Source organism: Melopsittacus undulatus, chromosome 3 (genome assembly GCF_012275295.1).
Source record: "Melopsittacus undulatus isolate bMelUnd1 chromosome 3, bMelUnd1.mat.Z, whole genome shotgun sequence".
Lineage (NCBI taxonomy): Eukaryota > Metazoa > Chordata > Aves > Psittaciformes > Psittaculidae > Melopsittacus > Melopsittacus undulatus.
In genome coordinates this window covers 78,830,175-78,855,280 of record NC_047529.1, presented here as the reverse complement: position 1 = coordinate 78,855,280, position 25,106 = coordinate 78,830,175, and the positions used below count along the sequence as shown (strand labels likewise).

The window sequence follows — 25,106 nt, the reverse complement described above, 5'->3', positions numbered from 1 at the left end:
TTAAATCTAATTGGCTCTGCGTACAGGGTGTGACATGACAGCATGAAACAAATAGTCAATGACTTGATGAGGGGAATAAAACATAGCAAATTGAAAGAACCTAGAACTTTCTTCCCGACTTCTTACCTTTGTTGTGCTGCAGAGCTCCTGATAACTGCTCTGAAGGTCTTGGATGTTGTTCTTTAGTGTCACATCATTCACCAGATCAAAAAGTGCTTCTCCCTTTTCAATCACTGATTTTATCGAAGGCTCATGGGACAGAACAGTCTGGTGTATGGACTACAATGCAAGCAAGAACTAAAATATATCCATTGAACACTGAAGATCCATTTCACTAACTTCTCTTTGATCTGAAGCACAGCCTCCTATCATGATATATATTCTTCCTTACTAGATGAGAAGAGTTGTGCTACCAGTACAAGACTACTATTTCTCAACCATGTCTTGAGAAAGCAATTTTGTAGGCATTTAAAAGCAATTGTTCTTTTTGTGAGTGGCTAGTAGCACGGATGATAATCTGCAGCTGGTGAAGGAAATGGAGTTAATATGTGTGAAGGGGCTAGTGCTAGGGATAAAATTTGTGCAGAGAAACAAATTCTGCAAATAGGTGGGAAGGCATCAACAAAGCCATGCTCTTAATGAGACAGTGTGCAGACCAGGTGAGTGTGCAACCTGATCTGTTTATGTCACTGTACCACTGACTCAGAGAGCATGGCACATGCCAGCATCTACCAAATGACAGTCAGTTACCAGCTCCCCAGATATGTAGGATGCAAGCACACAGCTATGACATACGATTCTGAGTACTGAAGCCAGCAGGAGGTAGTTAGTTGATGCTGTCCAGGTACTGCTCAGCAATAGTGAAAACATTGGTTAGCAGCACTGTTTTAGCCACAGAGTTACAGTGCTAAATGGGCTGCTATGAGGAGTTAAGCTCCATCCCAGCCAGACCCAGTACACATCTTATGAAACATCTGTAAACCTGAAATATTTTATGAATAAGAATTTTATGAAGACATCATTAAGACAAGAAATGGGGTTTGTTATCAATTTTCTTTTACTCATTTTTATGACCAGAAAAAAAACCCAAAACCAAACAACACAACAAAACAACACAAAAGTTCATTAAAATCCTAACTAAACCCAGAGGAGGCCATAGCAGCTGACTGTCTTAGATGTTGGCCAAGCTAGGACACCCAGAAAACTGATTAAGCCAATATAAATACAATGTCTGCAGTGAAGAAAGACCAACTGATTTCTATCCTTGCTTAAACCACAGTCAGCTCTGTTGGTACCAATACAGTTACTCATATGTCTACTCATAAAAGAATTCTGCTCCATAACAGGAAATATTCAGATGTGGAAGCCTTATTAGGACATTCACATTTCAAATACAGGTGATCATCCAGGTTTGTAGATACAGGTATCATACACAGATTCCTTTTGATACCTATTTGGACATCCAGATCAGAGACATCTCATAAATCTATTGAGAAAACTTGAATAAACACCTGGATTAGAGTCGCAAGGTCAAAAATGATTCCATAGTACAATGATATAATCTCTTTTTACCTTGTATTTGGACAACTGGGCCTTCTTCTCATAGAGTTCACTCTTTGGCTCCACAGGAGCATGTAGCATGGCTTGGTACTCTATGACCCATTGAGTCTGTGCCTTGTACTTGTCTGAGAACTCTTTTGCCAGCTGAAGACACTTCTCTGAAGTCATGTGCTCTTTCCTGATGGAGCCAGCCAGATCTTCAAGTTGTTCCACATGATCTCCAATTTCTTTTCTTAACTGGTCAACTTCATTTTCCTCCATGTACTTTATAGCTCGCTCCCCCTTCTCACGGGCAGATTTCAGCAAACTGTGGCCTATGTCCATATCACTTAATAGCAGCTGTGAAGGAAATGTTAGTTAACAGAAAATGTATGAATTTAGATGAAGTCACAGAATGAACTACTAGGAAAATTTAACGGACTTTTGATTACAAAATTGCCTGGAGTTAAGGTGTGGTGAACTAGAAAGCAGCAGAAAAAGCAGATACTTCTCTGCACTGAGGCTGTGAAGACAAACACAGAAACTGAGGGCTCTCAGGAGAAAATCTGAAATTAATTAAAAATTTTCCTTCAACTCTAAAACGCAAGTTTTACTACTGAGTTATGTCAATGAGGAGAAACAAAAAGCACTTCTTGTCTGTGCATACTTGTATAAAATATAAATGACAGGATGCCTTGCAAGATCTTAAGGAAGGATAGGATTTTATTTTTTAGGACTATTCATAACCTCAACAACCACTGTAGGAAGTTTTATGCTGGGTCATCATTATCCTATTAACATCTCTGGACAAGTTGAAGTCAGAATTTTGAGCAGCTGTTAAGATGCATGTCAAAATATAGACTCTTTCTCGTGAACAGAAATAAAAATTCTATTCAAGAAAGCTGTACCTCTAGTCTCTGCACTTTTTTTTCCATTGCTGTTTTATCAACCACGTCGAACTTGGTGATCACGTTTCTGAAGTTCTTGTTAGTAGCTCCATACCAATTTGTGTAAGCACTAAAAGCCAATTCTGACTCTTCTAGACAGCGTATTTCTTCTTCCAGAAACTTTATTTGCTCCTTAAAACAAATATAAAGGTGAGGAAACAAGAACCGCTCAGATGTTTATCACTGCTATTGACTAAAGATAGCAATAAATTATTATTTATTAATAAAACCTGATAAGAATGAAACAGATTGAGTTTTTTTATTCTAGTGGGTAATTCTCACTAGGATCTTGTCAGGTTGTACAGCAACTCAGTAATGTTAAAACTGAGTTAATACTGAACAATGAAAAGGTACTTACATTTTGCAATTTAAATTATGACTTGAGACGCTTATTACTCAAAGTGACCTGAAGACTGTTCCTTACAAATTTAAATTTTCCCTTACCTATGTGGTTCAATGATAACCTAAAAACATTTCTCTACAGGTCATTTAGCATTCAAACATAAGAAATTCTGAATTTCTCTCCTGAGACTGTTAAAACAGATAGTAACAACATCTGGTGAATACTGAATATTTTGAAAGCTCATTATCTCTATTACCATTATCTAATACATTTAGTCCATATACATGTGTGTGTGTATATATACCAATATTTAATTAAGTATACAGTAATTAATAAACTCTGATAAAGTCTAATTAAGAAAGTCTGTTTATATTTGCTTAACTGTCAATTTATGAAGTCACAATGAATTTTTTATTACTTACTAAGACACGAAGAAGAAGAGTTTGATAGCGTGATGTAAGCTGCGTAGCCTGGCTTCCCATTCTGCTGGAAGTGAGACTTTGCTCTAGTATTTGCTGAGCCAAAACCCCAACTTCCTCCACATCATCTTTGTAGATTGTAATTTCTTCATGCCACTTCTATGACAAAGACATTATCCAGCTTATATGACTGATTCAAACATCTTAAGTACAACAGGAATTCATTGAAAAGGAGAGTAAATACATGGTTGTAAACATGGACTTACAACAGAAAAAGACTTCACAACACAGGTGGTCACGTTTTACTCTTGTTAGCATATTAACACTTTCCTACTATCCTGGTTTTAGCTGAGATAGAGTTAATTTTCTTCCTAATAGCTGGTACAGAGCTGTGGTTTGGATTTAGTATGAGGATAATGTTACTAATACACAGATGTTTTAGCTGTTGTTGAACAGTGCTTAGTCCAAGTCAAGGACTTACTTAGTTTCCCATGCTCTGCCAGTGAGAAGGGGCACAAGAAGCTGGGAAGGAGAATCTGACCAGAACCAGGCAAAAGGATATTCCATATCATAGAATATCATGCTTAGTATATAAACTTGGGGAATTTGGTCACTGCTGGGGGACAGGCTGGGCATTGATCAGTGGGTGGTATTGTGTATCACTTGTTTTTCTTAGGTTGTATTCCTCTCCACTCTTTCTGTTATCTCCCTGTTCACTATTATTATATATTATATTATATCATATTTATTATACTTTATTTCAGTTATTAAACTGTTCTTATCTCAACCCACAGGTTTCACCTTTTTCTCATTCTCCAACCCATCCCACAGTGGGGTGAATGAGTGAGCAGCTGCATGGTACTTTGTTGCCACCTCGGGTTAAACCACCACTCCATGACTTAATCTTTGTTCTAAGTTGTGCCTTCATATACCACAAAGTATATGCATACAAGATTCCCTTATGAGATTTCAACACTGGCATAGACATACCCATAACAGTAAAATACGAGGAACCTGGATCTAAAAAGCACAAAGCTCTCTTGGATCCATCATTCTAGGCACTACCTCAGAATAAACTACAATGCTTCCCTGTCATTTTCACAGTGCATCCAGGAACTAATATGGAAACCTCACATGGTATTTTGTTTAAGGAATGCCTTAACTATATTCTTTACCTTCATTTGTTGAAGCTGCATCTCCTTTGTTGCTCTACCAGACTGCCTCCCAGTCCTGATAGCAGCTTTCCCCTCCAGGTCTGTCAGCCACTCATTAACCTTCTGAAATTTTTTCTCCATTAACCTCAGTCTGCTCACAGCGACATTTAATTGGCTTCTTGCTTCAGATAGTCTGTGTTGATGAAGTTGCCAATCCTGCCGCAAGGATTCCAGGGCTCGATCTTCTATCTGAGGAATGCCCCAGGGAATCACCTCCTCTCTGGCATGGACAGCAGCATTCAGTAATGCTTGTCCTTCTGCACAGTGGACCTGCAGCTCCTGTAAAGGTAGAATTACTAATACATACACTACATTAACAGTTTCCATATACACAAGGCAAACAACGTCCTCGTAAGCAGTTACCTCGCATTATCTAGATACTGCCTTTAGTTATCTATGGTTGAGCGCATATTACTAAGTTCCTGCTAAGTTTATCACCAGTTCTGAAACTTTAGCTGCCTGTGCTGGCATGAGATTAATGCAATCCATTCAGCACAGCCTTACATTCAAACCTTCCTAGCTCTGTGGCAAGTAGACTGTAAGACTGATTCTAAAATTGAATCTGTTAAAAAAAAAGGAACAAGGTGAAACATCTATCTTTTAAAATAAACAAACCTACTGTTTTTACATATGTTTCAGACATAATTCTAAAATAACTCTCAATATCCTTTTCTGGACACATGTGGTATTGGCTTCAGATCACAGAATCATAGAATAGTTAGGGTTGGAAATGACCTTAAGACCATCTAGTTTCAACCCCCCTGCCATGGGCAGGAACACCTCAAGTTAAACCATGTCACCCAAGGCTAACTAACACATAACATGGAAACTACTGAAGTAATAGATTCATCCTTCACTGTCACTTAAGTGATTCAATAATAATCTTCCAGCCTGACCATAGGAGCTAGCCTACATGACTGGAACTGCCTGAAAGTAGACCTATCTGCACTGTAAGCAATAAAAGATGAAAACCCAATTAAAAGAATAATTTTTATATTTTTATGAAACACAGGGAAAAGAAGAGGTAGGCCAACATCTAAAACAAATTCAGTACTTGCAAGAAACAATTATTATGCCTGAAGAAAGGATTATCAGTATGCCTGGAGATTTTATTCAAAGCCTGACACTTCTTTCTGACCATGAATTACATTGTTTCTATTGACTTTACTAGAACCACTTTTGAGCAGCAGAGAACTTAAGATATAATGTGATTCTAAGCTGTTCTGGAGACAACAGAGATGAATTTTTTCTCGGGAAATTGATGTTATTTCATTATTTCGCAAGTAGGATTCTGTTTTTACTTAGACCGTCAGACATTATGTACCTGTAAGTCTCGGAGTGTTGCCTCCTGTTTCTGGGCATCACCATCAAGATGTGATGAATGGTCAAGTTTTTCCTGTTCTTTTTCCAGCCATACTTCAAAGGCCTTCAGATTTCTCTGGTAAGCTTGATGTAAGTGAAGCAGCCCTTCAGCTTTTGTTACTGCCTCCTGTATAAACCAAGAAAACAAAACCTAGACCTTCATCAAGGGGAAAAGTTTGTATCTGATGCTGATCTGTCCTAAAATTCAAGAGTACTTGGATTCTGAGGATGGTTTTATCAATTACTGGGAAAGAGGAGTAAATGTGGAGAATCAGATACTTATCTTGAAAGATTCGTCACATAAGTTTGTGACTTCTGCGATCTGAAGTTTTGATATGGGATCACTTTTAAATAACACTGTGTCTAATAACAAGATCTTAATTTTTATACCAATTTAAATTAACTTTATTGAAGTCATTAATAAGGGTATTAGCTTAGAAAGTGCATACTTTTTCTTCATGATTTTTTTTTTCAATGGAATAATAATATCCTATTAAAAGTATCTAATATCTTTAGGTTTAAAGAGTAACCAAGTCATTTGCAGGCAGTTCCTACAGAACACAGTGAGAAACAGACTGGAAGTCTTCTGTGTATATGGGTAAGCAAACTACAATGATTTCACAACCCAGCACTAAAGTATTGCGTGTCTGAGCATACATTAGGCATAATTTAATAACTACAGAAGAACTTGGGTTAACTGAAGATAATCACCTACCTTTAAATACCTCAAAGGATCACCACTTCTTTTATTATTTCTTCTTTATCCTGTATCTTACATTAAAACCCATCTTGACCTTTATCTGTCTATGCCCTTATCTCTTCCAGTCCTATAATATGAACACTTATCAGTAAACGTAGTACTTATCAGCTGGGTCTTTTGACACTGGATTAAGTTTCCTTGCTAATAAGGTTTGTGTTTAATAATAAGCTTCTGTAGTTGTGAACCACTTGTGAATTACCTATCAATTGGTTGCATTTATTGTGCTTCCAACTTCCAACACAAAGTGCTTCCAACTTTTCAGTCACAATAGGCAAAAACATATCTGCACAGAAGTCAGTGAGACTTTTGACATGAAATTCCTCAGACTGTTCACCTGATGATTTTGCCAAATTCAGATTTTTAGAACCTTTCTGAAAAGATCTGAAGCTTAGTGGTACAAATTCATAAATCACCCTAATAACTTTCTCTTACATTAACTTACAGCTGTGCCCAAACTTGTACTCCTCATTTAACTGTAAAATCGATTACCAATAAATAGACTTTCTCTTTTTCCTTGTTGCCAACAAAACAAGAGTGAGTGCTATCAAGAAAAACTGTACCCTCGTTCTGTCTTTGAGGAACTTATACCGCTCCTGAAGGTCCTGGAGTTCAAGCTGAGTGACATAATGCTCAGCCATCCCACTTCCTTTCACTTCAATTGTCTCCAATAGGCTGCTGTGACTCAACACTTCTTCATTGAGTAGCTGCAAAAAAAGAAGGAGAATAATACATGTATGCAAGGGCAGAATTAAAACAAGACAATAAATAAATCTTGCAGTTATTCGGACTTTTTTGTTGCTTATAAGGGCTTATTGCTGGTTTGTTGTAAAGCAAACACACCTTCGCTTTGCTGAGGGCAGCTGTTTTTTCCCTCAGTTCAGCATATTGCATTTCAGAAGCATTCATACTTGCTTCTACTTTATCCATCCATCTGGAAAACTGACGAACATCATCCTGGTAATTTGTCCATTTGGAGAGAGCTCCTTCCAGTTGACTGTAATGTAAAAATATGGGTCATGATTGTGGATGTTCTCATGCTACATAAGCAGTGAGGTACAGTCATATACATATGGTCTAGTTATTCTAGACAATATTTACAAGAAAGATATCTAACAAGCTAAGCAGCCTGACACAGAGCTATTTAAAATCCTACAGATTTTAACTAGGAGCACTGGCTGATAAAGAGAAATTAAGTTTTCTAGACTTGGAACAGGACATACTTGGAGGTCTGTAAGTTATGTAGCTAGCTGATGTATTCTTGCTTTGATAAATAAAATACAACTGAAAGCATAAGATTCAGATTCAGAAATTTTCTGTCCTTTTGTATACGTTCAAAAGTTACAACAAGATATGGACATGTAATCCACTTTTAAGAGTATATTGACAATAGGTGTTAGCAGTTCCTTCCCTTTTTCTTCTTCAAATGAATATGTAACTTATGGCCTCTAGACCTGCGATGTTAGGCATATGCAGTCATTTTATATAGATTTGACTCTCGCAATAATAAAACTCTGGGAATCAACTTTCCAAAGATTTTGACAGTACTTTATTGCTAAGCATCATTCTGTACCGCATACCCTTTTTACCTCTTGCATTGGATGCAAGCAGACAGAAGAGAAGCCCAGCTGTCTTTCAGGGTTTGCAACTGCCGTTCAATCACTGGCACTCCCTCCAGAGAAGTATTTTGCAGAACAGATTCTCCTCTTGTCAGAATAATTTTCATTTGGATTTCTTTTTCCTGTTTTACTGCTAGCAGTCCCTAAAAAGTGAATGGGTATTATTTTACTTTCATCATTAATTAGGCATGAATATACTAACTGGCTTTACTGGAAAATGAGCTGATCAAATCTAGCAGCTTAATACAAACAGTCAATTGGAAGAGGGACAGTGGGATTCACAGCTGGGCTTTACAACTAAAAAGAGACTTTCAAAGGGTAGGATCAAGCTATCGAAAAATATAACCTTAGTTGACAGGGAAGTTTTCATGAAACCTGTGCAAGTACTTAGAGTATATCAGAGAAGGTACTGTTGACTGGAAAAGCTGATCTTTTAAAGGGAATGTCATTTAGATCAAAAAAACAATGTGATGACAAAGCTTTTGCAACAATTAGTATGAAGTATCGTCTATTTGTATTCTTCTTAACATATCTAAAAAGAGCAGGTTTTGGTGGCTGTTGTTTCCATACCTCTAGCTTTAGCATCCGGCTGTCCAGAACACTCTTGTCTGCAGTGGGATGACAGTAGGAATCCAGCATGTGAACTGCATCAGCCACCCAGTCCTCAAGGTCTTTGATACTGTGTGAGAATTGCTGGTGCTCTGCTACCACCCTATCCATTCTTGAAACTTTTTCCTGCAATTCATCCAGCAATTATCACCAACAGCTATTCAAAGGACTGTTTATTCCCCATAACTACTTACAGACTTTAAAGTTTCATAAACTATACACAGAAATTCTCTTCATATATTGATAATTACAAGTACAGTTACTTAAGCATGGAATGAATTTTGCACGCAAACACACACACACACAGACACACATCGTCCAAGCTGTATACACACATGAAAATTTCAGAAATGCCTTTTTATGGGTTTTTTTTTTTTGGTTGGTTGGTTGGTTTTTTGGTTGTTTTATTTTTTTGGATTTTCTTTTTTGTTTGTTTGGTTTTTGGGATGGTTTTTTTTTTGTGTTCTAAGTGTAAAGCTTCACCTAATTGTCTCCTCTCATCCAAAGTACATGATATTTTTTCCGGTTTCACTTTTTATTAAACATCTGGTAAATCACACCTAAACCCCATGTAAGTGTGGCAATTGAACTTTTTTGTTTTCCTCAATGACTTCCACTGATATAACTGTTCTTTTGAAAAAAATCGGACACTCACACAAAAAATAAATGCTTAAGTTACATTGCTAAAAGGCCTGAGGAAAACAGCAGTACAGAGGAGAGCGCATTTCACACAGTAACAGAGAACTATAGTCAAGCCAGTGAAACACATATAGGAAGTTATAGAGGGATTTTTCCTATTTAAAGAATTTCAGAATTTCTCTCATAGGCTGGATCCTATGTATCCTCTGCCTCAAAATCCTCCTTCTCATCCTGCCATCTCCTACAGGTTCTGTTCACATAAGCCAGTGTAACTCATCCATCTTTCCCATTTTGCAGTCATGAACATTTATTATGGCCATGTACACAATCATTTTCACCAAGTCACACAACTCTAGATATGCTTTATAATTTTTATTTCCACAGAAAAAAGTAGAAATTAAAAAAAATGGCAATTGGCCAAGCATAAATACTTTCTGAATTTAATTGTTATCCTGTAACACACTTCCTATAACCTTGATTATTCTCATTACTATAACTGTAAGACCTAATTCAATACGAAGCCGAGTTTCATGACATAAACTTTGTAAAAAATTAACAGTCCTAATATGAAGACCTTATCTGTTTAGACAATAGAAACAGTAAAACTATGAAACAGCGAAGAAGAGTGTCACGCACCATTCAGCAAATCAGATTAAAATCTTAGTTCCTAGCATGATTCTTTAGTTTGGCCTGTGTATCCCATTGAACCTTCAAAAGCAGCCTAAGAGGAATTTTTTTTAGATCAATCTATTAGTTTTAGATGAAGATGCTTATAATGAAAATAGTTAATAATCCTTATAGGATACAATGAAGTAATAACTTTCATGTATTCTGTATTTAAAAACAAAACAACAAAAAACCCCAAAAAAAACCCAACAAAACCAAGACAAAAAATAAAAAAAAAACTCCGTTCCCATAAATCTTGAAAAATTCTTGTTTCAGGTGTCACTAAAATGTCTTTAATGTTTGAAATAATCAAAATCAAGCTTGATTATTTTATGATGAGGAGGGGCTTACTTTTTTAACCAAAGCACATTTAAAAACAATTTAAAAAAATAAATCATAATTCCATTTTGTTGACAGTCCATGGAATTATCCAGGTCATTACTTCCTACTCTTTAAAGCTAGTGTCAAAGACAAGAGAGCTCAGACATACCACAGAGCAGACAAGCAAGACAGCTGCAGTGTTTCATATTTCCGTCTTTCTTTTTCCCCACATATATCAAATGAGCTGCTCAAAAGCACATACACTGGGTGCATTACCTTTGTCAGATTGCTTAGAGTAAGATATTGAGAAGACAACTGAGACACTCTGCGCATAAAGCTTTTGCTGACAGCTTGTTCTTCCCACAGCTGCTGAGCTTTCTCTTTTAGCCTGTTGAGCTGATGCTCGTGGCAGCTTATTTCCTCAAGGACAGACTGTAAAGCACAAGCACGTTAATATTAAAAGTGGGTGCAAGAAAGCAGGACATGGAGAAACATGAAGGCCCCATGAAAAATAGAAGTGACATATGGCAAGCTTGCTGAGAAAGGCACACCATATGGCTACAGCAATGAAGCAGCATGTTGTAAGAAATGTGAAGATGTGAAACCTGATGGAACAGGATCATCAACAACAATCCTTGAAACCAATTCTCTTCTTGTTTAGAGGTCAGGATGCTAGAATGATCAAGCTTTTGTATGGAATCAATGAGTACAGAAAAGTCTGGCTGTTTTATAAAGGGCTTATAAAAAATTACCTGCAACTTTTGCTGTTCTCTCCTCTTTGAAGGAAGATCATGGAGCCGACTGCTACTTCCTTGTACCATCTTCTCAGTTGTGGTCAGCCACTCCTGCAGAGGCTCAGCAGTTGCTTCAAAGTCCCTCATCTGGATTTTTAAGTTCTGGAAAGACATGCACAATTCTATCAACAGTCCCACTGCACTGGGCATAACTGTAATGCACAACATTACAGCACACAAAAATGATATGCAATTTTAGCCAAATACTACACAACTCCTCAAATAAACACCAACTCTGCTCCTTCCCATCCCACAAACAGACACGGAAAGAAAAGTCTGAGAGAGCACATCATCAAGGGGCAAAATAAAGGCAACAATGTCGAGGGAAGGCTGAAACAAATTTGCTCTGAACTGAAAGCTTTAGAGATCTTATGAGCATTGACTCAATGTAAATCTATCTCACACAGCTAAAGCAGTCTGAAGAAAGGTTAATTTGGAATATGAGTTACCTAACACCTGCCTGCAGTCATTCACACTGGCTGCCACTATTCCTAGGTGATGCATGACTATGTTCAACCCAACCCGGGCGATCATTTCTGATTATATTCTTTTTTAGTTTTAATTTTTCGTTATAAAATTGTGTGCAGGAAGGCATATGTATGCATTCCTTCAGTGCCTGCATATTCTTCTGTAGGCTTTAATCATGCTTAATCTGCATGATTAAAAAAATAGCATCTTAAATAATTCATATGGAATAGAAACTTAAACAGCACAGTTCCTGTGCCCTAGTTATCTTTTTTTCCTCAGACTTAGTTGTCTTTTTAGCTATAGCCTTATCTCTTAAATTAAACATCAAAATGAAAAACTAAGCTTATGAGACTCAAAAATGCTTGGCTCAAGAAGATTAACCTCTAAGAACATCCTCTTCCTATGGCAACTCTGAGATAAAGAAAGCCCTTGCTACCTGAGAATTTTCTTTGAAAGGGTTTCCTACACAATGTATAAAATGTACTTAAATTTTTTCTCAGCTGGCTAGGCAGCATTGGTTTGAAAAAAGAACACCTAGGAACTTTCATTCTCCTCTGCTGTGCAAGGAATTCTAGCTAAGACCTTTTGACCTTAAACCCTAAGACTACTGAAAAAAAAAACACCACAAGGTTTTAAGAAATTCACCCTCTGTGCTGGTTGAATTGTGAGTTCTGAACAGAGAAAAGCACTGGGATTTGTTTTAAAAGTTGCTCAAATAAATCATCACATTTCACCAGTTTGCAATAAAAGAGACATACGCACTGTAATGAGACTATTCAATCAGCAACAGTCCTTAAAAAAGAAAATGTCTTTTAATAATCCATTACATTTGATGAGACTTGTGCTAGTAAATTTGAGCAACTGCTGTCTTTGCTACCCACAGTTATTCTGAAAAACACTTTCCATGAAACACCCCACTTAAAGTGAAATCAGGTCACAGGAATATAGGTAAACAAAAGTAATGCAAGCCAAAGAACAGGACATCTTAAAAACAGCTATTTATTAATTCTGTCACATCATAAACACTTACAGTTATGCACAAAATCTAAACTATGCTGTTTGAAACAAAAAAGAGGAAAGATCCAGTCTTTCCCCACTGTGACTGGTTCGATACCTCCAATGCAGATTCCTTCTGGTGGAGGGTGCTGATAAAATTTTTCCAATCTTCTTTAGCGGTAGCACATTTGTCCTGGATAACTTCAGCCTTTTCTTTTGTTAAAACAGAGCACAGGAGTTCTCCTTTGGATGCTACCAGGTTAAGTTTTTGTTGTCCATTCTCACTTTCCGTTAAGAATTCCTAAAAACAGTAACAAAAGAAGCTAATTGGTGAAATTTGGGTCCCAGGAAAGGTCAATGGCAAGCTTCCAGAAAATTTAACAGGGATAGGAGTTTACTGCTTCTGCTCATTCACATGCTAACACATCTTTTTGTATATTCCATTTTAATATCATTAATATTTATGCAATTTAGGGAAAATAACTTAATCCAGAAGTGTCATGCATCTAAATAATGTATATATTAAGAGTCTAGTATCACCTGTATATTCTTCATTTCATGAGACAACTACTGGTCAGTTTATTGGGTATTATACTTCTTTCAAATCTCCATGGTACAGAAAATGGTAACAGTTTCATTTTGGGGAACTAGAATCCTGGCATAGGCAGCTGCAGGCACCAGGTCCCACCCTGAGACATAGGACTGAAGTCTTGTCCATGGCCAATAGCTACACTGGACTTCTAACTAGCATTGTAGAGGTGTGTGCTGACACTTACTCCCTCAGCAATGCCTAAGGTATGTGATTTATCCTCTGTGTCCTTTTGTTACGTTCCCTGTTTGAAAGTATTTTTCTTCACAGAAATCTTCCACAACGTTGTTGTGCAGGAAGTGTATGGAAAAATGCATGTGTAAGAACTATAAAGAAATTTAAGAAAACAGATGGATTTTTAGATTTCAACGTACTCAGATAATATTCCTCTAACTTGTAATTATTAAAAGACTATGTGAGCTTTTAGGCCTTAATGGAATTTAAGAGTCTAAAATACCAATATTTTAAAATGTTATTATCATGATTATGTGATACAAAAACAGTTTTATATCCATAAAGTTGCCTCTATATTCAGAATTAACAGGCTTGATATAAAAATTACTAAGTCAGGTTCTGATTCTATGTTACACTAGAGGTCTTAGTAGAGAATGCAAAGTGTCTGTAAGCCTTGAGATACTTGGTTCAAGATCGGATTAGATAAAAATCAAACATATAATTGCCTTAGTGATTGACTTATAATTGACTTATAATTGACTTATAATTGACTTAGTGATGTTAAATATGCTAACAGACAGAACTTGTAACTTTTAACAAAGATAAAATTTTAAGTTTATACAGGCTACCAAGACATGTCAGAAGTCCTAAAGCAGTTTCTGCATGTTAAAAAGAGTTTATTTCACTACAAGCAGCTTTCAGGGAGGAGGAGAACAAAGTAAGGTCTTATGCTATGAAGGGGCTGCAACGATGAAACAAAAAAAAATCTTAGAACTTTTGAAAAAAAAGGAAAAAAGAACTCCCAACTTGCTGGATTTTTTACACTTAATACCAAAAACCACTAGGATTTTTTTTCCCCTGATATTTTTTCTAAATAAATATTCTCATATTGGGGTAGCCAAAGATTTGATATATCAATGCAGTATTGTTTATGCTTTTAAGCAAAACATTTAAGCAAAGGAAAGTAAGTTTACCAAAAGGAAGAAGTAATTTGGGGTTTTGTATTTTCTGAGAACCTCATACAAATTTCTGTTACACTAGCCAAATGTTTAACAGTCTCATTACGTAATTCTCATTTTGCTATTTGGAGTTGAAATTAAAGCTACATTCTATTCTTAATAGCATTTATTTCACTCACTTTTCTTAAATAAACTTATAATTGGCACTCTTTTCCACAGAGCTGTTTGGCTTTATGTGAAAATATTATTTTTAAAATGCTTGTTTGTACTGCATACATTTTAATTCTGTTCTCGCAATATAAGGGCTCTAGTCTCATATATGAGAAAAAATATTTACATCACTTAGAAATAATTCCAGGTACTAAGTCCTGATTCTGATATCATTCTGATTTTATAGTACTCTCTGACTTTAAAAACATATTATTTTCTTATAATAAAAAAAGAAATAAACAAGGAAAAGTAACATGAGAGACAATGACTACATATGAACTATTAAACTAAACAAACTAGATTTAAAAGGTGATTTTTCGTTGTAATTAGTCACATTTAGTGATTACATAGCGACATTACTAAAAATTATTAAGCAAACAATTCAACCTGAGCTTTAGATGAAACTGGTTATGTTTCCCTTAGACTAATATGCTACAGTTACCTGTATTTTCTCCAGGCTTGCTGAAGCTTCATTGATATTTTGAGGCACATCAAAGCATTTGGCTGTGGTGACTTTTGCATTGACCAGCCACTGCTGGAAATCCCTGAAAGCCGTCCTAAATCTTTGCTGCAAGATCTGCTCTTTGCTCTGACATCCTTTTGAAGCTTGTAGGCAGAGGCTGGGTTTATCACATCAGGGAAGCAAGAGGGAGGAAGGAAGGGAGGAAAAGAATTACTCTGTTAGGTGACAGTGCTATCACTTAGTTCTCTAAAATACAATGGTAAGGTTCAGTTAACCTGGATTCCTCCTACTCATTTTAAGCACTTAACTGAGGCACCAGGAAATCCATTAGAAGCTTTCAGTTCCTTAAAAGTGAAGCATACAAATTGGGATGTAACTGCCACAGATATGACAGGTGTAAGCACTTTCAGAGAATGACTCAGAGCACCTAAGCATGAACAGTTTCTTTCTCTCTCTAGAAACAGGCTGCGGAACTACAGCAATTACAATTCTAACTTCTGTGGCTTAGTTAAATTTGAAATGTTAGGAAGGATCAATCGAAGATATAACCACCGGCAGGAAACAAGGGAATCTTGTGTTTGAAATGCAAGTGTCACACTCCAAGTAAATGAGCTAGAGTGACCTGACAGAAAGCAAGAAAGCAACCAAATGCTAGCTCCCCTATTTCAAAGAACCAGCTAGTCAAAGAGTAAACTGAAGGACAAAGTTAAGAAAAAGATCCTAAATAGCTGGTATAGCTTGTTCTTCCTTCAGACAAATAAATAAGCTGTAGTGCTACCTCACAGTTTCTTAAAGGGATTTCTCCTGTAACAGGTCAGTTGTGGATATACATTAATTTCAGCTGAGTTTAGTGGCATAGCCTGGCTTTTAGAAAACAAAAACAACAGTGAAATTGCTACTTTTTATAACCTGTATTGACAAAAAAAAATCAAAACAATGATTCTAATAATTGTATACCTCTGTTTCTAATTCTAAAATTCTAATTAACGGTTCCCTAAAAGACAGCTCATGTCCCCTCCCACACACATGGAATTGATTATCTATAAACAAGATGAATGTGTACCTGTTATACTCCTTAATCAACCCTGAAACTTTTGAAGAATAAGAACTCAAATCTCTTGAAAATCTACAAAGATCATTTAACTGTGTTTTGAGCTCATCTGTCATGTGTTCAGCCTTTACCAGAGCATCCAATGTTTCCTGTTAAAACAAAACAAATGAAACAATTACAACAATATTATACCAAATTAAAACAAGATTGGTGAGTAAATGAAAAACTTAATCTTTTGAATCTAAATTTATGAGAATTTCAGTTCAACTTCATTTATGATATATGCAAATTCACTTTCAAGAGTATTTTAGCAGTTAAACCTACAGAAGCTTATTTGAAATTATGAGCTTCTAAAAACCAAATTTCTGGAAGCCTCAACTTTCTTAGCTCACAATATTCTCAAAGAAAAGTTTAAAATATAAATTTCATGTTAGTAAATGAGGTATGGTATTGTCAGTTAGCTGTACAGATATAAAAGTACATACAATTAGGGAACAGCAAATACATGTTTATATACATATAATTAGCCAGTTGGCTTGAGTTTAGCATGTTCAGTAAAAACTGGTTTGAGCTGTGTATTAAAAAAAAATAGTTTATGCACAAAATTTTTAACAGCTTCAACTCTTTCACAGAGGGCTTCATAATGTAAAAATACAGCTGCTTACAATCTCATGAGAGTAAGCGGGTTACTGCCTGTCACTGCTGCACTGGAAAGACTCTTGCTTTGGAGACAGCTAAGCCAGCAAAACCAAAATGCTTTTGTTGGCTTAATTTACATCACTGGAAGAGGTGTGATAACCACTCCAACAAAAACAGTCCTTGTTGACGTCCACAGCATCTCCACTGCAGAATCCTGCCAGCTACTCGAGCATAATGAGCAGCGCAGACTTGGCTCCTTATCTCACTAGAAACTAAATTCTTCAACATTACTCTGAAACTCCCAGGGAGGGGAGACAGTCCTCTAGCTGTGGCAGAAGTTCTTCAGTGCAGGCAGGCCAGAGCATCTGGCAAGTACTGATTAGTTTGTCTAAATCTAAGTGCCATTCTAGAAGAAATGTATAATGTAAACTTAAGAAATGGATCATATGAAAGTGAAGACAGATTTTACAGGGGCATGTAAGTGGGACAAGAAGTCCCCAGATCATGGTTCTGCATATATATAAAAAATACACATAGTAGACAGTTTGTAATAATCTATCCACAGAAAACTGAATGTTTGGGAAAGGTACAAATGACGTACATGAAACTACACACAGAAAGTTTTCAAAATACCACAGTCTACACTGCAGACATAAAAATACTGAGTAGATTTTTCACTGTAAAGTATTAACTAACTTTGCAATAAACAGACATCCCTTTATGTTAATCAAAAGTAAAAGGACATATTACAAGAGTCTAGCAAGGCAATCAATAGACTTAGCAAGAACAGCAAATGTACAAATGCCAGAGATTCAGCTGATGTGCCTGATGCCCTCAAGTAATTTTTTGCTTGTTTCATACCTCTTTTCCTGAACGGTGAAATTAATATTTTAAGATTTATATAGCGGATTTCTGAGAAAGTGAGAAAAAAAATAAATAAAAGGAGATATAAAGATATGCTTCTTGAACTGCCAGGAATCAAAACCAGAAAAATCCATTTAGAGAAAAAACAAAACTACAAACATGCATTGGCTATGAATCACAGCTTGATTATATTAACAGTATTGAACTCTGTTTGCATTTATACATCCCAGGGAAGCCCTATAAAATTAAGTCTACAGACTTTTCAGATGTATTATGTGTACAAACTTTCATGTGTTCTTGTGAGTATGAAGAAATACTTTGCTACAGCAGATTTTCAGGTCTCCTCTGATTTACGTCATTTGTGCTTGTTTTATGGACTTTATCTGCTTTAAGTCATTCATACCCCAGAAATCAGTTCAACCATAAAAGACACTTCAAAGATTCTCACTACCAGTTTGTTTCAATAGCATATAAAGGAGCATTTGAATTAAATAATTATGTAATAGCAATGAAACTTGGGGAGAATGTAAACCAACTACTTTTTGTTTATCTTACTCTACGTTAAACTACACACAAGATTCTTTTTAAAAGCATTATGAATAAAAACACAATGGCTGTTACCTAAAAATAAAATGCCACAAACTGCATAGAGCAGAAATCACCATAATGAAATACTAACAGCTTTCATTTTTTGTTGTTGTTTTTGGTAAAGATAATATGTTCTAAGGGTAGCACAGGGTTAGAATTGCCTGTTTTCAATTATTTTTTTTTCCAGTTTCAAATAGCCTACCTCAATAACTTCTAAAAGGTCATTCTGATGATGTACAGCTTTAGGCATAACCTATTAACAAACAGGAACACTAACCTCCAAAACAGGGTGCATTTAACTGTTACATTTTGTTTCCATACAGAAACACAGATAGCACTGTTTCAGCCACTTGGATTTCATTTTGATTCTGACAATTACCAAAATAATTTGCTGAATTCCAGGTGCAAGATCTGTTGGTTTTATGTTGCACAAACCTAAAGGAATGGAGCTTGAGTACAACAGAAGAGCAGAATGAGCTTGCTAATTCTGAGAATTAGGAGATTCATTTTTAATTCATGGCCTTGGCTCACATGGCAACAGAACCACTGTGAGACAATGGAAATGGAAAGCTGCAGTGCTATTTTATGTTCACAATAGGACCTATCCCTGGGGTCCAGGAATGGCTGGATTACTGTCACATTTCCTCTAACTATAAATAAAATTACATATTGGGGTTGTGCATTGCGAGTCTTGAGATTGCTCTACATTTTCCTCATTAGCTAAAGTTTACAACTGTCTAATCTAAATAAAGTGTTGTTACAGTATATACACGGTATATATGCAATTAATAAAAACAATATCCTTCTCCATTTATAAAATGAAAAATGACTGGTAGTTGTTGATGTGTGTTGATGACAATTCCATATCTTCCTTTCTTTTGTAAAAACATATAAACATGGAAGACTTTGCATATTTGTACCATTATTTTCTCCAGTGTAATGTCAGCTTTGTTACTCCTGCAGCCATGTACTGACACTCAAGCAGGTTCCATAAATCTGTACCAGATTTGAAAGGGGAAGCCACAGAAAAAACTTGGCAAAGCCACTGGAGGAAGAGGTTTATAATCTCAGTTCAAAGGGAAGGTGTTCTGGGTTGTATTTCTTTTTAAAGTATCTTCCACCAAGGGGTCAGAAAGCAAGCATCACAGGCCTCTCTTCCTTTACTTGCTTAATTTCAACACTGCTCTGAAAGGGAAATACACTGTATCTTTTCTCAACACCTGTGCTTCACAGTAGTTGAGATACATACAAACACATCTTGATTGTTGTGAAAATATGTATCTATATTTATATACAGTGTGTGTGTGTTTGTGATACATACACATGATTATGTTGTTGTTGTTGCTGCTGGAAGACAATCAGCAGCACAAATCACCCCTCTATTTCTCTAATTCCACTGCAAAGTAATCATCAAGTGTACCACTTGCTGGTATAACTCCTTTAAATATTGGACAAGATCTCAAGATGCATGACATGAAGGATATTTAAGGAAATGCAGAACATGAGCTCAACACACTCCTGACAAATTATAAGTAAGAAACAGCTCCAGCTGCTACTTTGGTTTTAAGAAATGTTTCTCATGTCCCTGTTCAAGTGCTTTTCAAGTTTGAAACACTGAACTTGGAAGAGAAGTTCCCAACTGGAGTGCTGTAGCTCCTTCCCTTTCTCAGAGACAAGCCCTGTTTTTCCCAGGTGAGATCCAGGCAGCATTTGCTAAGCCTTGTACAGCAGGGGCCAAGGCGAGAAATGTCTTCTGGAAAAACTGCTTGTTGTGATGACAGTTACAGAAAAAGTTTGGAAAGCTGGGATTTCATAGAAATATTTTTCACAAATGCAAGTTACTATTTGGTACACGACAGTCCCCGCTGGCAGAAGCTGTCTGCCCCCGGCAGCCGTGCATTTACAACCGAACAGCAGCTAAGAAAAGAGATGTGGCCTTACTTTCTCCTTGCGCCAGCTTTCCACGATCTCGCCGTCGGTGTGCGCGCTGTCGAGGAGGGCCAGGCTCCGGGAAGAAGCGGCCAACAGCCCGCCGAGCCGCTCCGCGGCCTCCTCCAGCCGCGCGGCCTGCGCCGCGAACTCCCGCTCGGACAGGGTCCTCTGGCTCAGCACATCCCGCAGGCTGCGCTGGCTCCGCAGGGCGCTCTCCTCCCACTGCTCCCAGTCCGACCGCAGGGCCTGCATCTCGGCCGCCAGCAGTTGGCACCCGCCGGCCGTCGTGCCGCGCTTCGCGCCGGGGGACAGCGTCTCCACTCGGCCCAGGCGGCCCGCGCCGCTCTGCCGGGACTCTACCAGCTCCTGCAGGGAAACATCGCCATGGTAACCCTCCGAGCTGCCACCGCCTCCACCGCGGCGGGGAGGGCCGTGGAGTCCCGCCCGCACCGAGCAGCGCCCGCACAGGGCGGCGGCAGCGGTCCCCAAGGAGCCGCCAGGCTTGGAAGGACTGCCGGAGGACGGATGCAAAGAAAACTCGGGCGACAGAGAGAGTGTGCGGGCTGTGCCCTGGGTAAACAGCGCTCCCGAAACTTTCGTAAGCTAAAGTTTAGGGGAGAAAGAACAAACTTCGTTGAAAAACTCTGTTGAGGTTAAGATTCACAAGCAGTTAACTGCTGTAATCTGCACAGAAGCAGCATGGGTATGTAGCTGCTCATAGTGTTAAAAGCACAACTGTGCTGCTCAGAGAAAAGCCATTCACAGCCGTGATCTGTGATGTGCCAGAACTGGTTGCACATGTCTTTTTCCTGGGTTTTTTCCCCCCCTCTCTCCAGAAGTGAATTCTTTCTCCAGTGTCCTATTCCAGTTTCACACATGCTACAAGGGAATCTGGAGACTTTTTAGCTTAAGAGGCTGGAGAATATAAATATCATCCCAAACAACACATGGCTAGACTAATGGTATTCATTCTTTTGTTAGTCTTATGAGCCTGAAACTACTGTCTCCTTCCTTTCCCATTTTATACATGGGGAGTTTGAGCACAAAGGAGACTGAAAACTGAGAGTGTACAACAAATCTGCAATTTGATTTTGGATATCCTGAATCTTCCTCTAGAAGCCTGTTTGCTGGCCCATTCCTACATGTTTAAGAGCAGAGTAAAATGCTGACAGCATGAGTATCTGAAAGTAAACATCAGGCATGAGCAAAACATTCAGTCTGACTTAACACTGCATGCAGAAATACGTATGCTGGAGTAAGGAAAGCACACATAAGGGAGGCAACATATTTCTGCTGTCTTTGGAGAGAACAATCCTTGCACTGCTTTATACATCTTCATTTTGTGCAACTCAGGTTGTTTCTGACTGATTCAGACAACTTTGCTCATGGAGACAGCATCCTCGGCAATGAGGACAGAGCAGTATTCATTAATCAGCTAAGCCACAATCTTCTGTGATGCCACAGGGCTTCTGACCTTGCAAATTGTTTTCATGTGTGTTGTGGCCAATCCAGGTCTGATTGTACTTTTACTCAATCAGTTTAATACAGGAAGGGAAGCAAAAAAATCATAGCTCAGAAAGCTTGCTTTCAGTTCATTGAAATGTAATCACCATTGCATAGGATCATAGAATGCTTTGGGTTGGAAGGGACCTCAAAGATCATCTAGTTCCCCTCCCCCTGCCATGGGCAAGGACACCTTCCACTAGACCAGGTTGCTAAAAGCCGCATCCAACATGGCCTTGAACATTTCTAGGGATGGGGCATTTTCTATGTAAAATACACAGAGAATAAGATCCCACAACTTATTGTTTCTATCCTATTCTATAGCATAAAGTCTGAACTGCAGATGAAATCATGAAAGGTAACTTATCTTACATTGATTTTAGCCAGCTTTTTCTGTATAGTTGCTGTATCTCCAGATGCGTCTGACCAGCGGTGCAGCTCTTCCTTTGCAGACTGCAGCCAGTCTGTGAATTCATGCACAGCATCAAGGTATAGCAAATGGTCCTTCACGATATCTTCCACTTTCCTCATTTTTTCCTATCATTCAGATAAAAAAAACAATAAAACCAAACCCCCCAAAAAAACAAAACAACAACAAAACCCACAAACAAACAAACAAAAAAACCACAAGGTTAATAAATTGCTTAATACTGCTCTGGCTTTAAGTAGGTTTGGTTCAAGCACAGGCATGTTCTGCTGGAGCAAAAGATGAAGCAGTCTTCTGGATATATATGCAAAAATGCACTTTAACATGTCCTTGTACAATGTATGTATTGTCTGATAGATATCAAAGCTGCAGCTGTGACAACTCTTTCTCAATACATCCTTAAGAGGCTTTTGCACCCATTAGCCCTCTCAGGGAGCTGTGTGCTACCAGAAACAACTCTCATTTAGGAGTTTCAAGTCTCTGCAAATGTGAAGCAGAGTCACAGATACATTGCATATGAAGAACACAAAGGAGAACTTCTGCTGTTCAAAAGTGCAAAAGGTTCTTACGGTGCAGAGTCCATTTTAATCACCAGATCAGAAGATTCTCCACTTTAATCACCAGATCAGAGGATTCTCCACCCCAGAGGATGCTTCCCCTGACACAGGCAGACAGCAGCTTCCTGGCTCCATTCTTAACTTTTTAATGTAAGCTTAAATCAGGGCCATTTTATCCTTACTATGAAAAGGTGAAATAGCATACTGGTCCAGCATTGCTTTGGTTTAGCTGAACAAATTTCTTGCTATATTCTTGTGAGCTAACACAAATGTTTATCAAAACTAATCAAAATGAACTGAGCTAATCAAATAGGTTTCTACTCCTATATGAATACTCTAGATTCTAAGTGCCCTTAAACCAGTTTTGAACTAAACCACTTATGAATTTCACTCCAGTTATTTTTAACTTTGAATAACCCAACATTTAACTAATGCTTTTATAAATATAGATTAATAAGCCTTGTTGTTCTCTCTGAAAATAATCATCATAATTTCTCAGAACATCTCAAAACAACTAGACAATGGATAGTTACTAGCTAAACAAAGATGACCTAAAGTTAATCCTCAGAGTTTTTACATCTTAACATGTTTTATGGAACAGCAGAATAAGAAAATGTTCACATGCACTGACTAAATGAAATAGATAGTCCTTTAGGGAAACAAAAGAGACCCAGGAAGGGCAACATGCACCTCCTGTTTATGTTGCTCACACCAAAATATAGCACAAGTAGAAGGGGAGAGTGTAGTCAAAGTGCAACTATAGTTGGTCTCTTCTGATGGGAATAGCTTCTACCAGCTGCAGTCAGTGCTGCTCTGTCCCAGGGGAAAGACTGAAAAGCTTGCTTTCTTGCTTAAGAAATTAAATTTATCAATGCATATTGATTTTATGAGAATGCTGCCATGCTCACTTACAATACTCTTTTCACACAAGTTTAAAAGCACTGTATTGAGTGAGTCAGTAATCTTTACACTGCTCCGAGTTTAACTCTGCTGAAGAAAATGGAGTTATACAAGGATGAAACTGTGCTCATTCTCTAGAATTCAGATTCACAGATAATATTTCCAGTAAAAAAAAAAAAGGCAAAAGTTCATTATTAAAAGAGTGTTTGAATAGATGGTAATTAAAGAATTCATACGCCCAAGATTTAACATTTTTCCCAACAGGAAATCTTTTAGATCTTCCAATAATTCTTACTTTGATACCTTTTTTTGATATATATATACTATGGATTAACTACCTCCAGGCCATCATCACTGTTCTCAGTACATGGAAACCTGAAGCACACTTCCAAGAGATTACAGGGTTTACTTCATTCTCAGATGCAAACTTTCCCATTAGCTGAAAAGGTGGTGATTGTAACTCGGAGCTCTTGTTCACTGTCATGATGTAATTAGCAGAAGATCTCAGTGACCTCACGTATCTTTTCCTTAAGAAACCAGAGTACCTGTGTAGCATGTGAGGTGCTTAGTGGCCTGAAATATCACAAAATATGGGCATATATATCTCTGACAGTAGGATTTATCTTTCTGACAATATGTTTTCTGCTCAGGGAAGCATTTCACTCTTCCCTTTCTAGGTACAAAAAATGTGCTAGGAATGAATGAAAAATAAGTAGATGAAAACAAATCTGGAACGATGTCAGAAATACTGTTGTATATATGAAACTAGGAATAAAATATATGGCCTTCACTTTTCAAAAATCAGAACCATACCAATTTCAATTCCCAATACTTTTTGCATTGCAATGTAATTCCAATTGTAATAAAATGTTTCCAACTTTTTGTTAGACTGAACCAGAAAAAAAGGCAAGATTATTCAAATACAGTCAATCCTTTAGTTACTAAAACATTATGAAAATAAAAACTTTAGCTATATATACAGATGTCTAAACATTTTACTTACTTGAAATTGAGATCTTTGCCTTTATCTTACCTTGGCTACAGTTGTGATGTCATTAAACTGTGTTTTTAATTCTTCTTGAGCTGCTTCTCCAAAAGACTCATCCTCTGTTTTTTCATACAGTTCCACAGCCTTTTCAATGAGTTGCTGTAAATCACTAGAGTGATTCTCTATCTCAGAAACAATAGCCTGGAAGTGGTCCAGCTGAGCAAACTTCTCCTTCAGACCAATCTGTGGTTCTAAGGGCTGTTCCACTTTGTGATCCAATTTCTCTAACCACTGCTCCAGCTGGTTTTTCCTTTCCAGATATTCGTTCCACTGGCTAATGACAGAATCTAGGCAGCTTACATGAAAAGAAACACATACAGTACAGGTAAGAAATTCTGATTTGTCTGGGAAAAAAAAGACCCTGCTTATAGCATAATGTTATACTGTCTCTTGCCATGTATAATATGTTTATAAAATGCTTTTTCCTCCAGCTTGCTTTAGTTTTCTAAGTCAGTTTACATCCAAGTTAGTGAGGAATGTAATTCCCATTCCACTGTACTTAATGATAG

The 25,106-nt window shown here is 37.4% G+C and overlaps 1 protein-coding gene across 1 annotated transcript in view; it reads right to left on the bottom strand.

Moving 5' to 3' along the window:
* Positions 1–25,106, bottom strand: part of SYNE1 (spectrin repeat containing nuclear envelope protein 1) — a 243,720-nt gene that overhangs the window by 135,167 nt on the left and 83,447 nt on the right. Inside the window, exons 53-70 of the mRNA XM_034060451.1 lie at positions 24,583–24,892; positions 22,038–22,202; positions 20,172–20,528; positions 16,152–16,288; positions 15,068–15,245; positions 12,812–12,994; positions 11,188–11,331; positions 10,712–10,867; positions 8,771–8,935; positions 8,171–8,343; positions 7,425–7,578; positions 7,145–7,288; positions 5,787–5,951; positions 4,424–4,741; positions 3,252–3,407; positions 2,448–2,618; positions 1,573–1,899; positions 127–279 (exon numbers count right to left, since the gene is read on the bottom strand). Coding sequence (XP_033916342.1) covers positions 127–279; positions 1,573–1,899; positions 2,448–2,618; positions 3,252–3,407; positions 4,424–4,741; positions 5,787–5,951; positions 7,145–7,288; positions 7,425–7,578; positions 8,171–8,343; positions 8,771–8,935; positions 10,712–10,867; positions 11,188–11,331; positions 12,812–12,994; positions 15,068–15,245; positions 16,152–16,288; positions 20,172–20,528; positions 22,038–22,202; positions 24,583–24,892 — 3,556 coding nt within the window. The remainder of the gene's footprint in view (positions 1–126; positions 280–1,572; positions 1,900–2,447; positions 2,619–3,251; positions 3,408–4,423; positions 4,742–5,786; positions 5,952–7,144; positions 7,289–7,424; positions 7,579–8,170; positions 8,344–8,770; positions 8,936–10,711; positions 10,868–11,187; positions 11,332–12,811; positions 12,995–15,067; positions 15,246–16,151; positions 16,289–20,171; positions 20,529–22,037; positions 22,203–24,582; positions 24,893–25,106) is intronic.